The following is a 19,228-nucleotide window of genomic DNA, read 5'->3' on the forward strand; positions in this document are numbered from 1 at the left end:
GGAGTGCCAGGGGGAGGGTTGTGGGACAGGTGGCAGAGAAGGAGTGCCAGGGGGAGGGGTGTGGGACAGGTGGCAGAGAAGGAGTGCCAGGGGGAGGGGTGAGGGACAGGTGGCAGAGAAGGAGTGCCAGGGGGAGGGGTGTGGGACAGGAGGCAGAGAAGGAGTGCCAGGGGGAGGGGTGTGGGACAGGAGGCAGAGAAGGAGTGCCAGGGGAGGGGTGTGGGACAGGAGGCAGAGAAGGAGTGCCAGGGGGAGGGGTGTGGGACAGGAGGCAGAGAAGGAGTGCCAGGGGAAGGGGTGTGGGACAGGTGGCAGAGAAGGAGTGCCAGGGGGAGGGGTGTGGGACAGGTGGCAGAGAAGGAGTGCCAGGGGGAGGGGTGTGGGACAGGAGGCAGAGAAGGAGTGCCAGGGGGAGGGGTGTGGGACAGGAGACAGAGAAGGAGTGCCAGGGGAAGGGGTGTGGGACAGGTGGCAGAGAAGGAGTGCCAGGGGAGGTACAGGTGCAGACACACTCAACCCTGAGACAGCAGGCATGGTCTTTAGATTCCAGACAGTTGATTTATTGATCAGTAATGGGTTAGCCATCATGAAATAGAAGAGTAGAATCGATAGGCCAAATGGCCTACTCCTGATCCCATTTCTAATGGCCTTCTGGTTTTATTCTGGGTTTTCACAAATGAAACAACATGAGGCATTTTATGTTTAAGAAAAAAACGTACAACTCATTTACTGATCTCCAAAAAACTGAATACAAAACGCAGTACAAGCCCCTTATGTGATTCTGCCATCACGTCAGACCAGCCCCTTGAAGTGAATCCCCAGCTCAATGTTGGTGGCTGTGCATGATGTACGTTTCCACCAATTACATTACCCTACACAGAGCCCCCCCACACCCCCCGGAATTCCCTAAAACCGGCATTGCAAGCCCGTCTGGAGCTGAGACTGGTCGTCTGGCTCAGGTCCCGTGCTCCATGGTGGAGGAGCAGCAGGTGCCTCTGGCTCGTCCAGAGGTGTGTTGACATACTCATGGTCACGTGGTAGCAGAATCCTCCACATCTTGGTTGGTCGGTTTAAGGCGATCTACCAAAACATTCAGGTTTACCCCACTATCTTTCCTCTTCATTCCCAAAAACGAGGAACAGGCCATCGTAAGGGGGCCTAAGGGGATGTTAATGTGGATCTTGGCGGATGGAAACAGACGAGGTGGAACGCAGGTCAACGGGAACCCAAGAGTGCTGTACGCCATGATGGGAGGGAGGAATTGAATTTACTGAGGAGGGTGGAACACAGTTGACCAGGCGGGCGTGGTGTCAGGAATAAAATCACCTGGCACTCGTAACGGCTGCCCGTATACCAACTCAGCCACGGGCAAGTGCAGGTCCATTTTTGGAGCTGTTCTGAGCCCCAGCAGGCCACACGGGAGATGATCATGCCAACACTCATCAGTCAAGGAAGCTCTCAGAGCAGCCTTTAGGAAGCAGTGAAACCACTTGTGTAGGCCACTGGACTGCGGGTGATACACCTTGGTGTGATGTAGCCTAATGCCCAGGTTCTGGGCCATCGCAGCCCAGAGGCCTGATAAACACACCCAAACTGCTGGAGGAACTCAGCAGGCCAGGCAGCATCTGTGGAAAAAAAGTATAGTCGATGTTTCGGGCCAAAACCCTTCGACAGAGTTCTAATAGGAATTGGGGACCGCGGTCAGAGGAAATATGACATTGGGTGCCAAACTGAGAAAGCCAGCTGCTCATGAACGCCCGAGCCATGTCTGCGGACATCATCGACGCTAAAGAGTCACCCCCTGGCCACCTGGTGGTAAGGAGGTGTGTGAAACCACAGGGAGGGGGGAGCAGGGTCCACATTGACATGGTCAAACCTTCACTTGGGGACCTCAATGACGCCTGGATATGACAGTTAACTTCTGCCCAGTGGCACCACACGCAGGCTGCAGTCCAATCACGTCTGTCCTTTCGAAGGCCGTGCCAAATGAACTTTAGTGCTACCAGTGTCGGTCCAGTCCGGATGCAAGAAACCACGTATGGAGTCAAAAACTGTCCGACTCCAGTTGGTGGGCACCATGGGGCGAGGGTGACCGGTTGAGACATCGCACAGGAGAGAAACCCCAGCTTCCCCAAAATTAATGTCAGCCAACCACAGGCTGCTGTTCGGAAAGCCTGGATCTCAGGGTCAGTAGCTGGTCAGCTGCCACGCCGGCATAGTCAACCCCTATGTGTATGGTCTCAACGACTGGCCGTGAGAGGCAACCAGCCACGGCATTATCTTTCCCCTTGATATATTGTAGATCAGTTGTGAACTCCGATATGTAGGCCAGGTGACATCGCTGCTGTGCAGACCCAGGGTCTGACATTTTGGCCATCGTGTGTGCATGAGGGGTCTGTGGTCAACGAACACTGTGAAATGGCGACTCTCTGGAAGAAAACAAAAACGGCAGAGAGCCAGATAGAGACTGAGAAGCTCACGGTCAAACATGCTGCATTTCCCTCCGGGGGGGACGAGCTGCCGTCTGAAGAAAGCAAGTGGCTGCCACACACCTTCCACCAACTGTACGTGCACAGCACCCACAGGGTAGTCTGAGGCATCAGTAATAAATGTTATGGGTGCGTTGGGGAGCGGGTGCATCAGTAGGGTTGTGTTGGAAAGAGCTTGTTAAGTATCATCAAATGCCCTGGTCATGTCTGCTGACCAGTGAAGCACTTGATTAGGGGTATTGTCTCTAAGCACACCACATAGGGAGAGCATAAGTTCGGCAGTTCATGAAATGAAGCGGTGATAGAAATTCACCATCCCTAAAAACTCCTGTAGTTTTTTAGTAGTGTGGGGCAGTGGGAAATCGATAATAGCGGCTGCTTTTGATGGGAGGGCTTTTGCACCTTCTGTGGAGATGCGATCCTGAGAAACTCAATGGTTGACAACACAAACAGGGTTAATATTCAACTGCGTTGGCTTTAAGTGCTTGAAAAGTGTGCGGAGATGAGGTACGTGTCCAGACTTGGACACATTGATGACAAGTATGTCATCCAGGTAAACTAAAAGAAAATCGAACTCTTTTACTACAGACTCCATCAGCTGCTGGGAAGTCTGTGCTGCATTTTTCAGCCCAAACAACATGTGCAGAAGCTCAGAGAGGTCAAAAGGGGTTATCACAGATGTTTTGGAAATGCCCTCTGGGCACACAGGCACCTGATGTTAGCCCCTAACTAGATCAACTTTGGAAAAATTAACTTTCTAGTTAAACTTGTTGAAAGGTCTTGGATGTACGGGACTGGATGACGATCGGGGTAGTGACCTCATTAAGCTGTCGGTAATCACCACATGGGCAGCAACGACCATCGAACTTTGGGACCATATGGAGGGGTGAAGCCCAAGAGCTGTTCGACCGTCGTACAATGCCAATTCCATGTTGACAAACTCAGCCTTCGCGGTTGCCAGCTTTTCTGGGTCCAGTCGACGCATGCAGGAATAGACTGGCGGGCCGGATGTAGGTAAGTGGTGATCGACCCCAGGATTTACAAATGTAGTGGAGAATGGCTTGGTGCAGCCTCCAGCAAGGTCTCGTCACTCGTGAATAGGCGATGCTGTCAGCACACTCATTTGAGTGCCTGAAAGGGTGTCCGTAGTGAACTGTAGATGACCCTGGCAGCTAGAACCCACAGTGCTCACAGACGTCCGGTGTTACGATGCACTGGCACTGTCAAAGCTGCAAGGTCATTGGTTCTTCCTGGAGTTCACACTAAAGTGAGTGTGGTAAATACACAGAGTCATATACATGGGCATCCTTATGCTGGGGGCCATGCTGACAGGGCTTATTAAGGTGGAGAAAGGAGGAGGAATGATGCACCACTGCCTGGCTGAGTGTAGACTATCAGTCATTTTAACAAGCTCTCTATACTCCATCATGGGTGCATTAGTGAGGGCTATGTGAACTTGATCAGGCATTTGCTGCATGAAGAGTTCTTTAAAAATAAAACAAGGATAGTGTTTTCCCAGGAGAGACAGTATGTGGTCCATTAGCTCTGACAGCATAGCATTGCCGAGGGCAGGCAAGGACACGACTGCTAAGTATGCCCACAGGAAAAGAATCTCAAGATTGTATGCGATGACATATATGTAAGCTGATAATACAATTTTACTTTGAACCTTGAACTTCGTTTGCCGTGCTCAGACTCCAATAGTCCAAAAGTCTGTAAAAGGTGAGTTTTATAACATAGAACATAGAAAACCTACAGCACAATACAGGCCCTTCAGCCTACAATGCTGTAACGGACATGTACTTACTTTAGAAATTACCTAGGGTGACCCACAGCCCTCTATTTTTCTAAGCTCCATGTACCTGTCCAGGAGCCTTTTAAAAGACCGTACTGTATCCACCTCCACCACCATTGCCGGCAGCCCATTCCAAGCACTCACCACTCTCTGCATGAAAAAACTTACTTCTGACATCTCCTCTGTACCTACTCTCCAGCACCTTAAAAATGTGTCCTCTTGCATTAGCCATTTCACCCTGGAGAAAAGCCTCTGACTATCCACATGATCAATGCCTCTATCATTTTATACACCTCTATCAGGTCACCTCTCATCCTCCGTCGCTCCAAGGAGAAAAGGCCGAGTTCACTCAACCTATCCTCATAACGCATGCTCTCCAATCCAGGCATCGTCCTTGCAAATTTCCTCTGCACCTTTTTTATGGCTTTCACATCCTTCCTATAGTGAGGTGACCAGAACTGAGCACAGTACTCCAAGTGGGGTCTGACCAGGGTCCTATATAGCTGCAGCATTACCTGTTGGCTCATAAACTCAATCCCACGGTTGATGAAGGCCAATGCACTGTATGCCTTCTTAACCACAGAGTCAACCTGTGCAGCAGCTTTGAGTGTCCTATGGACTCGGACCCTCAGCAATATTTGGGCGGGTGTTCTAGAAAGCTCACCACTCTTGCAGTCGTGGAGGTAGTGAGTGATACTATCATGTCGTAGAATTTGGTTTTGTCAGTAGTGATTTCTTGCAGCACAAATTGGGCCTCAGCTTGTACAAACCAAGCGACGGCATTCTGTCCCCAAAACTCTAGCAGTTTCAAAGCGACTGTGTTGGCCAACGTGTTCAATAACTCTGGCATCGTCCCAGAGCATCAAACTGAGGCATTTTTATGTTTAAGAGAAAGCCATAACAACTCATTTATTGAACTCCAGACACTGAACACAAAGCACGAAAAAAAACTTTACGTAATTACGTCATCACATCAGACCAGCCTTCTTTAAGTGAACAGCAACTCAATGTCGGTGATTGTGAACCACCAATTACATTACTCTACATTCTTACAGAATCTTTCTCTGGTGCTTGCCTCTCCCTTCCCCCTTTCCCAACCATGATTCTCCTTCTCCTTGCCCCCACCACCGCCCCCCCCCCCCGTCTACTCTCAGTCCATAATAGAGACCATTATCAGAATCAGGTTTATCATTACTCACATATGTCATGAAATAAGATTTTTTTGCAGCTGGATGGGACGGGAGGTCTATGGTCCAGGTGGAGGCCAATTGGTTGAGGCAGATTAATTGTTTGGCACGGACTAGATGGACCATGTTCCCCATCTCCCACCCCCAATCAGGGTCACGTGAAGCCATTAGAGCAGGTGGTGGATGGTCTTATGAGCAGCTGGTGCTAATCGCAGGTCTTGGTTATGTGGCCACTGACGCCAGGCAGACAATCTACGCCTTGCAGTCCTGCAGAAGGGTTTCAGCCTGAAACATCAACTGTGCTTTTTTCCATAGATGCTGCCGGGCCTGCTGAGCTCCCCCAGCATTTTGAGTGTGTTGCCCGTCTTGTAAAGACACTGCCCAGAAGAAGGCAATGCCAAACTAGTTCTGTAGAAAAATTTGCCAAGACAATCAAGACCATGATCACCCATATCATATGAATGAATGAATTGTGGACTGAGAGTGGGAAGGGAGCAGGGAGAGGGGAAAAGGGGAAGGGGAGGGGAGAGAATGGGAAGCACCAAAGAGGCATTCTGGAATGATCAATTGTTTGAAATCAAATGATCTTGTCTGGTTTGTCGGCAACTACGCCAATCACCCTGACCCCTGGTCTGGCACTTCCTCTCTGCCACCTGTCCCACACCCCTCCTATGGCACGCCACCATCACCATTCCCAACATCTCTTAATGCTGCCATATTTACAAACTTGTTCTCCAATCCACGTTGACAAACACAGTACTGTGCAAAGGTTTTAGGCACTCCAGCTATATATATATACACTAAGATATTTGCACAGTACTGCATGTCAGTGATAATAAAACTGGTCCTGATTCGGATTGTGAAAATGACCAAGAATGGCCTGTATTCCGTACAAAATCTTCAATACAAAATACAAAAACTAAGTGCAAAATAGTGGAAACTATTTACAATTTTCTACTCCAACATGGAGTCATAGTCTCATAGATTCCTGGAGTCATGGACCACTACAGCATAGAAACAGGCCATTCAGTCCATCTAGTCCATGCCAAACTATTGATCTGCCTAGTTCCATCGACCTGCACCCAGACCATACCTTCCCGTCCATGTACTTAACCAAACTTCTCATAAACTTTAAAATCGAACTCACATCTACAGCTTGTTCCACACTCTCCCCACCCTCTGAGTGAAGAAGTTCCCCCTCACGTCACCTTTGAACAGTTAATCTTTCAAAGTTCAAAGTAAATTGATTATCAAAGTACACGTCTGTCACCATGTACAACCCTAAGATTCGTTTTCTTGCAGGCATACTCAATAAGTCCATAATAGAATAATAGCCATAATAGAATCAATGAATGTACCAGCTTGGGCGTTCAACCAGTGTGCAAAAGACAACAAACTGTAAATACAGAAATAATGATAATAATTAAAAATAAGCAATAAATATTGGGAACATAAGATGAAGTGTCCTTGAAAGTGACCTTCCACCCTTAATTGGTTCTAGTCCCACCCAATCTCAGTGGAAAAAGCCAGCTTGCATTTGCCTTATCTATATCCTTCATAATTTTGTGTACCTCTTTTAAATCTCTCCTCATCCTCCTACACTCCAGGAAATAACGTCCTAACCTATTCAACCTTTCCCTATAACTTGAGTCCTCAACTCCTGGCAACATTATTATACATTTTCTTGGTACTCTTTCAATCTTATTGATAACTTTCCTTGAGGTAGGTAACCAGAACTGTACACAACACATCACCATCGCCTTGTAAATCTTCAACATCACATCCCAACTCATGTACTCAATACATATGAAAGCCAACGTGCCAAAAGCTCTCTTTACAATCCCATTACATGTGACTTCACTTTCAAGGAACTATGAATCTGTGTTCCCACATAGCTCTGCTCTAACAGATTCCTCAGTGCCCTGCCATTCAACGTGTAAGACCTGTACTCAATACTTTGATTTATGAAGGCCAATGTGCCAATTTTTTTTAGCTGTTTTATAATAGACATTTCATCCACTGGGAAGCACTTGATCGAACATCTTTCAGTCCCAAAGGATCCTAACTCAGGTCAGCTGTTGGTAGCTTCTAAGTCAGTCAGCCTTTGTGACATCACAATTAATAACATAGACAATGCTATAATTTAGCGACTCAAAGGTTTAATCACTGTTAAAGATATAGTAACAATAAAATTGGGCTGGACAGCATCAATTAGCTTTGCTTCAATTCTTTTTATTTCCACAATGTGCCTTCTTTTTCACATTGGCTGCTGCAATGGATAGTTTTCATGAATTCTATTGTATTTCTTTATTTTTCCTGTAAATTTCTGCAAGAAAATGAATCTCAAGGTAGTATCTTGTAACATATACCTAATTTGATAATAAATTTGACGTTGACTTTTGTTCATGAATAGCTAACACACATTTTGCATTACTTGCAAATTTTACACTGAAGTCATGCGTGCATCCCACATGCAGGGCGGGGGAATGCGATGGTAATTCTATGCCAATTGGCACTGGGTGCAAGCAGCCTGGAAAACAGGGAATGCGATGCTCTTGTTCAACAGGGAGCTATTAGCCTGTTAGCTTAAGGCATTGGACAGACCTTATTTGGAGTATTCTGAGCAGTTTTAGGCCCCTTATCTGAGATTGGAGAGGATCCTGAACAGGAGTCCTAAAGGTTAACTTGCAGGTTGAATCAATGGTTAATGCAGGTGAATGCAATGTCAGCATTTATTTCGGCAGGACTAGGATATAGAAGCAAGGGGTTAATGCCAGGGCTTCATAAAGCATTGGTCAGACCGCACTTGGAGTATTGTGAGCAGTTTTGGGGAAAGGATGTGCAGGCATTAGACAGGATCAAGAGCAGGTTTACAAGAATGATCCCAGGAATGAAAGGGTTAACGCATGAGTAGCGTTTGGTGGCTTAGGGCCTGTATTCACTGGAGCTTTGAAGGATGAGGGGGAATTTCTTTGAAACCGACCGAAAATTGAAAGGCCTAGATAAAGTGGACGTAGAAAGGGAGTTTCCATTCATGGGGGAGTCTAGGAACAGAGGGCACCATCTCAGAATACAACGGCGCCTCTTTAGAACAGGGATGAGGAGGAATTTCTTTAGCCAGAGGGTGTTGCATCTGTGGAATTCATTGCCACGGATGGCTGTGGAGGTCAAGTCACTGGGTGCATTTAAAACGGAGGTTGATAGGTTCTTGATTAGTCAGGGTGTCAAAGGTTATGGGGAGAACACAGGAGGGTTGAAAGGGGTAATAAATTAGCCATGCTGGAATGGCAGAGCAGGCCCGATGGGCTGAAAGGCCTAATTCCGCTCCTATGTATTATGGTCAGACACTGGAGTGTATAATCATCATAAGACATTGAAGAGCACAGCCCACCATATCTGTGCTGAACATGAGGCCAGATTAAACACACGATCCGTATCCCTCCATTCCCTGCGTATTCACTTGTCTATCTAACAGCCTCTATCTTATCTGCTTCCACCACCCTGGCTCTCACTGCTCTCTATACAAAAAAAATGAGGCCTGCATATGCCATTTAAAATCTGTGCCAAACATGGTGTGATGAGGATATTTGGATCCCGCAGTGGGATGCGTCGAGTGAATGAGCAAAAAACTCGCAAATGGAGTTTAATGTTAAAAAGTTGAGAGTTCATGCCAATCCACAGCCACGTTATTGGGCACACACAGTAACGTAGCGGTTAGCGCAATGCCCTTATAGCTCAGGGTGCTGGAGTTCGAAGTTCGATTCTGGAGTCCTCTGCAAGAAGTTTGTACGCACTTCCCGTGTGCGCGTGGGTTTCCTCCTGGTGCTCTGGTTTCCTCCCACAGTCCACAGATGTACCAGTTAGTAGGTTAATTAGTTGTTGTAAATTGCCCTGTGATTGGGCTAGGATCAAGACCATAAGATATAGGAGCAGGATTAGGCCATTTGGCCCATCGAGTCTGCCTGCCATTTTCATCATGGCTGATCCATTTTTCCTCTCAGCCCCAATCTCCTGCCTTCCACCCGTATCCCTTCACACCCTGACCATGTGGGTAGGCTGCTGGGCAGTGCGGCCTACTGGGCCAGATGGGCTTGTTCCGCGGTGTATCTCAAATTAAAAATAAATAAAACAAAGATATTCACGTGCCTGCCTAGCAGCCTCTCAAATGCTGCCGTCATACCTTGTCATTTGCAAATATGGCATGATGGGAATATCTGTTCCCACAACAGGACGTTTTGAGCGAGTGAGCAAAAAAATTAGCAGATGGAGTTTAACACAGAAAAGTGTGAGGTCATGCCAATCAGCAATCAGGTTCTTAGCTAAGTGGAAAAAGGCCGCAAATGAATGGAATACAGAGGATGAAAGGCAAGTCGCGAACAGGAAGCATGGGACGGGAAGCATGGTGACATTTGCTCCCAGCACAATCCTCATTTGACACATCTCACTGTATGTTTTGATGGTTTGATGTACATGTGACATACAAGGCTAAACTCTCTCTAATCTCTCTTAAGTTGGGTATAATGCTCGTCATTTACAGCTGCCTTTGCTGTTTGCACTCCAGTGCTTTGTAATCGGGTCCACTGCAGCTCGGGAATAAAATAACATTAATTAAATTCAATGCATGTGGTACATTCATGCTGACATTTACTGGACCAGGGAGTGGGAGGTATGGCTGTGCGACTGTACGTCTAAATGTCATTGTCAGGGAAATACAGCAATATTTCCTGATCATCTGCTGTGCCCTTGAAAATTGGGCATGCTCTTAAAGCAGTTTACGGCCTTCCCAGTTTCAAAATAAAATATGAGGAGTGAAAACTAGATGAACAGACCGAGGGGCGTGTGAGTCTTCCTGGGGCAGACGAGGGTGCTTAACGGCTGAGCTGGGGAGGGCCGACCGGAGCTTTGAAAGGCAGATATCAGATAGGGCTGTTCCCAGTCCAATCGACCTGCACCCACCCATAACCCTCCATGTCCTTCCCGTCCATGTACTTATCCAAACTTCCCTTAAATGTTGAAATTGAACCTGCATCCACCACTTCCGCTGGCAGCTCGGTCCACACTCTCGATACTCTCTGAGTGAAGAAGTTTCCCTTAAACACTTCATCTTTCAGCCTCACCCTATGACCTCTAGTCCCAGCCCGACCCCACCTCAGAGGAAAAAACCCTGCATCGACTCATGCCTCACCCCAGGCGGGCTAAACCAGGTGAAGGTAGCTGGCAGCCCTGGTGAGGTAGGGTGCCCGTTCCAGCACGTGAAATCAGCTGGGTGGATGAGGCCAACAGTGACCAATGGCCAGGAAGGCGGTTCTGCAATGCTCCGTGAAGAGCAAAGGGCAGGACAAGGCACTGCAACCAGGGAAGATCCCAGCTTAAGATACCACTGGATCCAGGCTTCCGAAGTCAAGAAAGTGGAACTGCCCCAGTGCAAGGTCTTTTCCACTTTAAAAACACTCCTTCCCAGGTTTCATAGTCACTCTCAGACACGATGTACAACCCAACAGACCCCCATTTAATTTTCGATACCTCTGTAAAATCTCCCTTCGTTCTCCTACGCTCCAGAAGTTAAAAGTCCGAACCTATCATGAACCTGTGAGGGGTTTGAGATTTGCAGGGGAGGAAGGGACATTAAATAAGAGTCAAGTAAGCAAGAATAAGCAGCAACACACAATTTGCTGCAGGAGCTCAGCAGATCGAGCTCCATTGTGGAAGGAAAGGAATTGTCAATATTTTAGATCAAAAACCCTGTATCAGGACCTGAATCGTCAATAAATCCTTCCCTCCCACAGATGCTGCTCTACCTACTGAGTTCTTCCAGCAGATTTCTTTTTTTTTGGCCCCGTATTATAGGATCTACAGTCTCTTGCATCTTGAGAAGGAACAAATGGGACACCATTTTAGCGTAGCAGCAAGCATGAAGCTGTTGCAACTTGAGACATTGGAGTTTGGAGTTCAATTCCAACGTCCTCTATAAGGAAGTTTGTATTCTCCTTCCCATGTGCACTTGGGTTTCCTCCACATGCTCTAGTTTCCTCCCACATTCCAAAGACGCACGGGTTATTAGATTAATTGACTACATGGGTGTAATTGGGCAGCATGGGTTCATTGGTCCAGAATGGTCTGTTACGTGCTGTATCTAAATCTCCAAATCATTAGGAGTTTGAAGAGATTTGGCATGTCAACAAATACACTCAGAAACTTCTATAGTTGTACCGTGGAGAACATTCTGACAGGCCGCATCACTGTCTGGTATGGAGGGGCTACTGCACAGGACCAAAAGAAGCTGCAGAGGGTTGTAAATCTAGTCGGCTCCATCTTGGGCACTAGCCTACAAAGTACCCAGGACATCTTTAGGGAGCGGTGTCTCAGAAAGGCAGCGTCCATTATTAAAAACCTCCAGCACCCAGGGCCTGCCCTTTTCTCACTGTTACCATCATGTAGGAGGTACAGAACCTGAAGGCACACACTCAGCGATTCAAGAACAGCTTCTTCCCCTCTGCCATCTGATGAACCTTTGGATATTACTTCACTTTTTTTTTTATACAGTATTTCTGTTTTTTGCATGATTTTTAATCCATTCAATGTGCGTATATTGTAATAGATTTACTTATTTATTTTTTATTATTATTTTAATTTTATTTTTTTTCTCCTATATCGTGTATTGCATTGAACTGCTGCTGCTAAGTTAACAAATTTCACATCACATGCTGGTGATAATAAACCTGATTCTGATTCCGATTCTGAAATAAATAAGATGGGGAGCCTTTGGTGTTGGGAGGCCCAAAGAGACCCTCAAATGCCAGGTGCAGGTCTCAACATGCACTGAATTTAAAACTCAATTACCAGTGGGAAGATCGAGGTAGGCTCAAAGACTGAGGCAGGAGAAATACAGTAAAAGCATCTTAATATACAGTAGAGCTATAGAGCACGACAGCACAGAAACAAGCCCTTCGGCCCCTCTAGTCCATACCAAACCATTAATCTGGCCAATCCCATCAACCTGTACCTGGACCACAGCCCTCTATATCGCTATATCTATGTCCCTATCCAAATTTCTCCTAATTGTTGAAATTGGACCGGCTGGCAGCTCGTTCCATACTCTCACCGCCCTCTGAGTTCAGTTCTGCCTCACATTCATCTTAAACATTTCACCTTTCACCCTTAAGCCATGACCTCTAGCTCTAGTTTCGGACGAACCTCAGTGGTAAAATTATGTTCTGGTTTCCGTCAGCTGAGCAGCAGGCAACAGCAGAACAAAATATTGCCCGTTTTATTGAGCTGGTTTTTCCCTGCAAGGCAATTTAATTCACTCTTAAACGTTCATTAACAGCTGTAACTGCTCCTCCTCGGCACAGAGCGAGATGTAACGAAGAGCACGCTAGTTTCATTATCTCTGCCATACAGCACATAGAACAGACCCTTCGGCCCACAATGTTGCTGCATGCCATGAAATTTGCTGTTTTGCAGCAGCAGTATAGTTCAGGACATTAAAAACTACTGTAGACTACAGAGTGGATAGATAGACAGACAGTACAGGCCCTCTGTACCACAATATTGTGCCAATTACTCAACCTATTCCAAGATCAATCTAACCCTCTCCCCACCATATGACCCTTCATTTTTCTTTCGTCCATTTGCCTATCTGGGACTTTCATGAACGTCCCTAATGTATCTGCCTCTACCACCACACCTGCCAGTGTGTTCCATGCATCCTTATAAAAAATCTACCCCTGACATCTCTCCTGTACTCTCCTCCAATCACCTTACAATTATGTTCCTTGTTTCCTGGGAAAAAGGCACTGGCTGTCCACTCAACCTATGCCTCTTAGCATCTTGTACACTTCTATCAAATCACCTTTCATCCTCTTCCACTCCAAAGAAGAAAGCACCAACTCACTCAACTTTTCCTCATACAACGTGGTTTCTAATCCAGTCAGCATCATGGTAAATCCCCCTTGCACCCTCAAAATCTGCCAACACAGTTCCTATAATGAGGTGACCAGAAATGAACACAATACTCCAAAGAGATGTTTATACGTGACCAGACAGATGAATAGATACACAGTTAGATAAAGGGAGAAAGAGGAAGAGTGAGGCAGTGTTCATGCGTTCCTGGACGATTCAGAAATCTGTTCGTGGAGAGGAAGATGTTCCTTAAAAAAAAAATTGTATGGATCTTCAGGCTGCTGTACGTCCTCTCTGGTGGTAGTAACAAGAATGGGGCATGTCCCTGATGATAAAGGTATTAAGTGATGGATACTAATAATGTTTTATTACTAATAGTAATCATCATAATGGTTTATCCTGAAATGGACTATGGTCAGCTCAGAATCCCATACAGTCATTAGAAGATAACGTCCATTCTGGTTGATGTTGGAAATGCACCAAAGATGCAGGTCACTTCTGTTGCCCTTTTTTGTCACATTTGAATGATTGCCAACAAGCCTGGTCAATAATGCCCACAACTGTGAAGAGCAGGTGCCTCGACATTGAAGTTCGTCCTCTCTCAGGAGCTCTAAATGACAGTCCCGAGCCCGGCTGTGAAAGGAGGAGGGTTGGGCATAGGGCTAGCAACCCCATCCCGCAAAAACCCAGAACTACAGAAATTCCAACAGAAGCTCCAAAAACATCACCCCTGGGAGAGGAACGATCTTCACCGAGGAGAATCATGAAGTCGTGAGGTGTAAGTGGAAGTCACAGCTGTGGCCCAGACTGAGGACTCTGGCTAGAAGCTGTGGCCGGCCTGTTCCTCAAAAGGGATTGGTGGGCCGAAGAGAGAAACGACAGCTAGCGTCCAATCAAGTGACCCGTAACCAGAAAGCAAATTTAGCGGACAAAAACTAGATCATTGAAGTGATTTTTATCAGAAATCACATGTGAGAATGGATCCTGACAGCCACCATATCGGTAATGCATTAACCATGGGAAGATGGTTAGAGCCATGGAGGTGAGGGGGGAGTTCAGAGGAGCTGTACCCATGTCTGTGGTAGATATGTCCACTCACCCCTAACAAAAGATCGAACATAAAACAGTGCAGCATAAACAGGCCTTTCAGCACACAATGTTCTGCTGAGCGATATAAAGTTTAATTTATTATCAAGGTACATGTATACACTATTAGCATACACAAGTTGAGTACCCCTTATCCAAAATGCTTGGGGCCAGAATGTTTCAGGTTTTGAATTTTTTCATATTCTGGAACCTACAATGAGATAGCTTGGGATTCGCCATCAAGCCCGACTCTGAGTTTATGTGCTACCGCTAAGTAGTCTTTGCCTTGCACTTGTTAAACACTCATTAGCAGTAAAAATGATTATATACCATTAATATAAATGAAAACATAATGAGCTCAGGGTAACAAAAGCCACACAGGAGCGTCAGGAGAACACCTGAATCAGCTGTTGAACAGCTTTCAGTCTCCACCTACCAAGCCATCTTTTGATTACAGTCCACTGTTTTTGTGTTTTACTTCTTTTAGGTATAAAAACAATCAGCATTGTAAACTTGGCCTGGTGTCAGGTTTTCACCAGCGACGATCTTCACAAACTTATCTTTGAATTTCTCTGCTGCTTTGTGATCAGCAGACACTCCTCCTTTAAAATTTTTTAAATCCTTAAAAGCTTTTCTTTAAGTTCCTGCAACCATCCTGCTGAATATTCACAGTTACCCCTCGATTTTCAGTTCGCCCTGATAAACTTTTGCTTGCTTCATTATCGATATATTGTTAAGCAGCACAAGTTCACTCTGACGCCGATGAATCCGCTCTTTCAATACACGATCAAGATCTGCATCTTCCAGCTCGTGAGGTGGTTTTCTATTTCTCATTAACTTCCGATCATCACATATGTGAGGTCACTTCTCAGAACTGTCCGCGACGTGCAAAGATTTATGCATCGACTTGTGGAATATTCCATTGGTGACGTCATGTCAGTGAGCAAAAAAATTTTGGATCTCAGGATACTGGAATTCAAGATTAGGGGCGTTCAAGCTGTACTACCCTGAGATTAACTTTCCTGCGGGCATTTACAAGAAAATAAAGAAAAGCCATATATAAACGGCCTGCTCCACCAACACTGCCAGTGCAATCCAAGCACCCATAACTCCCCAAGTATAAATCCACCTCTGACATCACCCTGTACTCTTCTCCACTCACCTTAAACAGATATCCTCAGGTACTGGCCATTGTCACCCGAGGAGACAGGCGCTGGCCCGTCCTGTGCTCCATCAAGCCACCTCTCATCCTCCGTCATTCCAAAGTGGGATTACACAGGTTGAGTCCTAGACCATGAACTACCACACAATTCAATATATATCAATTCATACAACCTGTTCGGCTGTTCGCCGGTAAATGCAAAAGCAATGTAGATTAATTTGAATTACATTATCGAGATTCTTTTAAAAATTAATCAATTGGAATGTAGTTTCTTTGCAGCTGCTTCTGGAATATTTCCTGGTCCTATTGGTACTCTATAAGACCAAATGCTGTGTTAAGACCATAAGACATGGGAGCAGAATTAGGCCTTTTGGCCCATCGAGCTGCTCCCCCAAACTCTTCCTCCTGCCTTCGTCCCATAATCTTTGACACCCAAGGAGCCATCAGCCTCTGGTTTAAATACACCCAATGACTTGGCCTCCACAGCCATCTGTGGCAATTAATTCCACAAGTACTTCACCCTGTGGCTAAAGAAATTCCTCCTCATCTCTGTCCTAAAGAAACAGCCACGTATTCTGAGTCTGTGCCTGTGGTCCTAGACTCTCCCACTATGGAAACATCCTCCCTATGTCCACTTGGTGGCCTTGCAATATGTGATGGGTTTCAATGAGATCCCCCTCATTCTTCCAAGCTCCAGTGAATACAGTCATCAAAAGCTCCCCATACATTGGCCCTTATCATACTCGTGAACCTCCTCTGGACCCTCTCCAAGTCTTTTTCAGATAACAGTCCCCAAGCTGCTTACGATACTCAAAAGTGGTCTGACCAGTGCTTTACGAAGCCTCAGCATTCCATCCTTCCTTCTGCATCCTGGTCCTCTCAACATGAACTGACTCAACCTACAAGTTAACATTCAGGGAATCCTGAGTCCCTTTATCCCTTTAAAGTGCACTTCCCTACACTGTAAGATAACGGTTGATCCCCAACAACAGATTAGTGCTCGGTGCCAGCCAGTTACATCAAACCTGCACTAACACAGTTTATTCTTCCTCTCAACCCCATTCTCCTGCCTCCTCCCCGTAACTTTTGACACACTTACTCAGCAAGAACTTATCAACCTCTGCTTTAAATATACCCAACAATTTGGCCTCCACAGCCGCCTGTGGCAATGAATTCCTTTTCTCTTTTCATCTGCCCTGCTGACATTTCTGAGATTGGCCTGTACTTTAGTTTTTGGCGTTTTCTTTCTTGTGGCCGATTGGCGGGGGTGGGGGGGGGGGGCGGGGTGATCTGTAAATTCTTTGTTTGTTTGTGGGAAGGGGGTGGGGGTAGGGTATTTTTGATGCTACTGTCGCTATTCTTTTTTGCGAGTGAGGGGGTTGGTCGTTGTTTCTTTCTGTGGGGGAGGGGATGGATGTGTTGACATTGTTGCTGTTTTTTCTGTGGGGAGGTGGATGGGAATTGTTATTGTTGCTGTGTTTTGTGAGGGAGGGAGTCAGGGTTTGTTACTGTGGCTGTTTTTTGTGGGGGAAGGGGGTCGGGGATTTCTATTGTTGCTGTTTTTGTGGGGGAGGGGTCAGGGTTTGTTACTGTGGCTGATTTTTGTGGGGGAAGGGGATCGGGGATTGTTATTGGGGCTGTCTGCACCTTACACCTTGAACCTTGCTACCTGGAAGAGTTCCTCGTGCCAGGAGTCACTTTGCCACTTCATCGTTTCCGATCAGTGCCAGGTATTCCTGCACCTCGCGTCACTTGATCTATGTACCGTCAGTCCATGTACATACTGTGAACTAATCCTATGCATATACTGTGAAATAATCCTGTGCAAATACTGTGAACTAATCCTATGTATATACTGTGAAATAATCCTATGTATATACTGTGAACTAATCCTATGTATATACTGTGAACTAATCCTATGTACAGTATATAGATGGCCACACTCAACTGTTGCTTGTACATTGTGTTTTAAAGGATTGCTTTTATATTCACACTTATTGTGTTCTTTTTGTTGTAGTGGATCTGGAGTGACAATCATTTTGCTCTCCTGTACTGACGAATGACAATAAACAATCTTGAATCTTGAAACGGCTCTAGGATTTTTGGTTCAAAGGTTATGTTGGTAAACTATTACCGAGAACATAAACAGGAATTTAGGAATTTCTCCATTCACTATGTTGATTAAATGGCTTAGACGTTCATCAACAGAAAGACTAACTACTAGAATGTGCCATGAAATACTTTTGACAGCAGTTTTAACGTATTTACTTAGAGAAACAGCGCGGAACAGGTCCTTCGCCCCAGTGAGCCACATTGCCCACCTTTTTGACCCTAGCCCGATCAAGGGACAATTTATGTGACCAACTCCCACTAACCAGTAAATCTTTGGACTATGGGAGGAAAGTAGAGCGCCTGGGGGAAACCCATGCGCTCACGGGAAAGTGCAGAAACACCTTAACAAAGGATGCTGGAATTAAATTCCAAACTGCAGAATGCCCCAAGTTGTAAATTTTTTACACCACCATGGTACCCCTTGGAGAAACTGAGGCAAGCAACAGTATGCAATCTGTGACCAGCAGACATTAAGCACAGGAGCAAACATTTCATCAACCTGGTACGGCAAGTCAGCCATTCGGAGAAACGTTTCCATCTTCAAGCAAAAAGGAGACAGGCTGGGAATTCTAGACTCTGGCCGAGAGAACTGATGCAATATAATCGCATCTTTAGAATCCAGTTTTTGCTCCTTTCTGAAAAATAAGAAAGACATAAATCATAAACACAGGTGACTGTGCTGAAGATGGAAATCCAGAGCATCACATATAAAATGCTGTAGGCAATTAGCAGGCCAGGAGGTATCGATGGAGAGGAGTAAACAGTTGATGTTTCAGGCTGAGACCCTTCATCAGGGCTGGAAAGCAAAGGGGAAGATGGCAGAATAAGAAGGTGGGGAAGGGGAAGGAGGACAAGCTGACAGGTGATAGGTGAGGCCAGGTGTGTGGCGGAGGGGTGGATAGAGTCAGAAGCTGACAGGTGATAGGTCAGGCCAGATGTGTGGGGGAGGGGTGGATAGAGTCAGAAGCTGACAGGTGATAGGTCAGGCCAGATGTGTGGGGGAGGGGTGGATAGAGTCAGAAGCTGACAGGTGATAGGTCAGGCCAGATGTGTGGGGGAGGGGTGGATAGCGTCAGAAGCTGACAGGTGATAGGTCAGGCCAGATGTGTGGGGGAGGGGTGGATAGCGTCAGAAGCTGACAGGTGATAGGTCAGGCCAGATGTGTGGGGGAGGGGTGGATAGCGTCAGAAGCTGACAGGTGATAGGTCAGGCCAGATGTGTGGGGGAGGGGTGGATAGCATCAGAAGCTGACAGGTGATAGGTCAGGCCAGATGTGTGGGGGAGGGGTGGATAGCGTCAGAAGCTGACAGGTGATAGGTCAGGCCAGATGTGTGGGGGAGGGGTGGATAGCGTCAGAAGCTGACAGGTGATAGGTCAGGCCAGATGTGTGGGGGAGGGGGTGTATGGAGTTAAAAGCTGACAGGTGATAGGTGGAAGAGGTAAAGGGCTGGAGAAGATGGAATCTGAGGGTGGATCTTGGGAGAATGGGTAGGAG

At 46.3% G+C, this 19,228-nt stretch overlaps 1 protein-coding gene across 1 annotated transcript in view; it reads right to left on the reverse strand.

Annotated features, from left to right (window-relative positions):
* The window catches only part of faxcb (failed axon connections homolog, metaxin like GST domain containing b), a 76,372-nt gene that overhangs the window by 44,883 nt on the left and 12,261 nt on the right, over positions 1–19,228 (reverse strand). Inside the window, exon 2 of the mRNA XM_073055748.1 lies at positions 18,233–18,368. Within this exon, the coding sequence (XP_072911849.1) occupies positions 18,233–18,368 (136 nt within the window). The remainder of the gene's footprint in view (positions 1–18,232; positions 18,369–19,228) is intronic.

This window comes from Hemitrygon akajei, chromosome 9, assembly GCF_048418815.1.
Source record: "Hemitrygon akajei chromosome 9, sHemAka1.3, whole genome shotgun sequence".
NCBI classification, from domain to species: Eukaryota; Metazoa; Chordata; class Chondrichthyes; order Myliobatiformes; family Dasyatidae; genus Hemitrygon; species Hemitrygon akajei.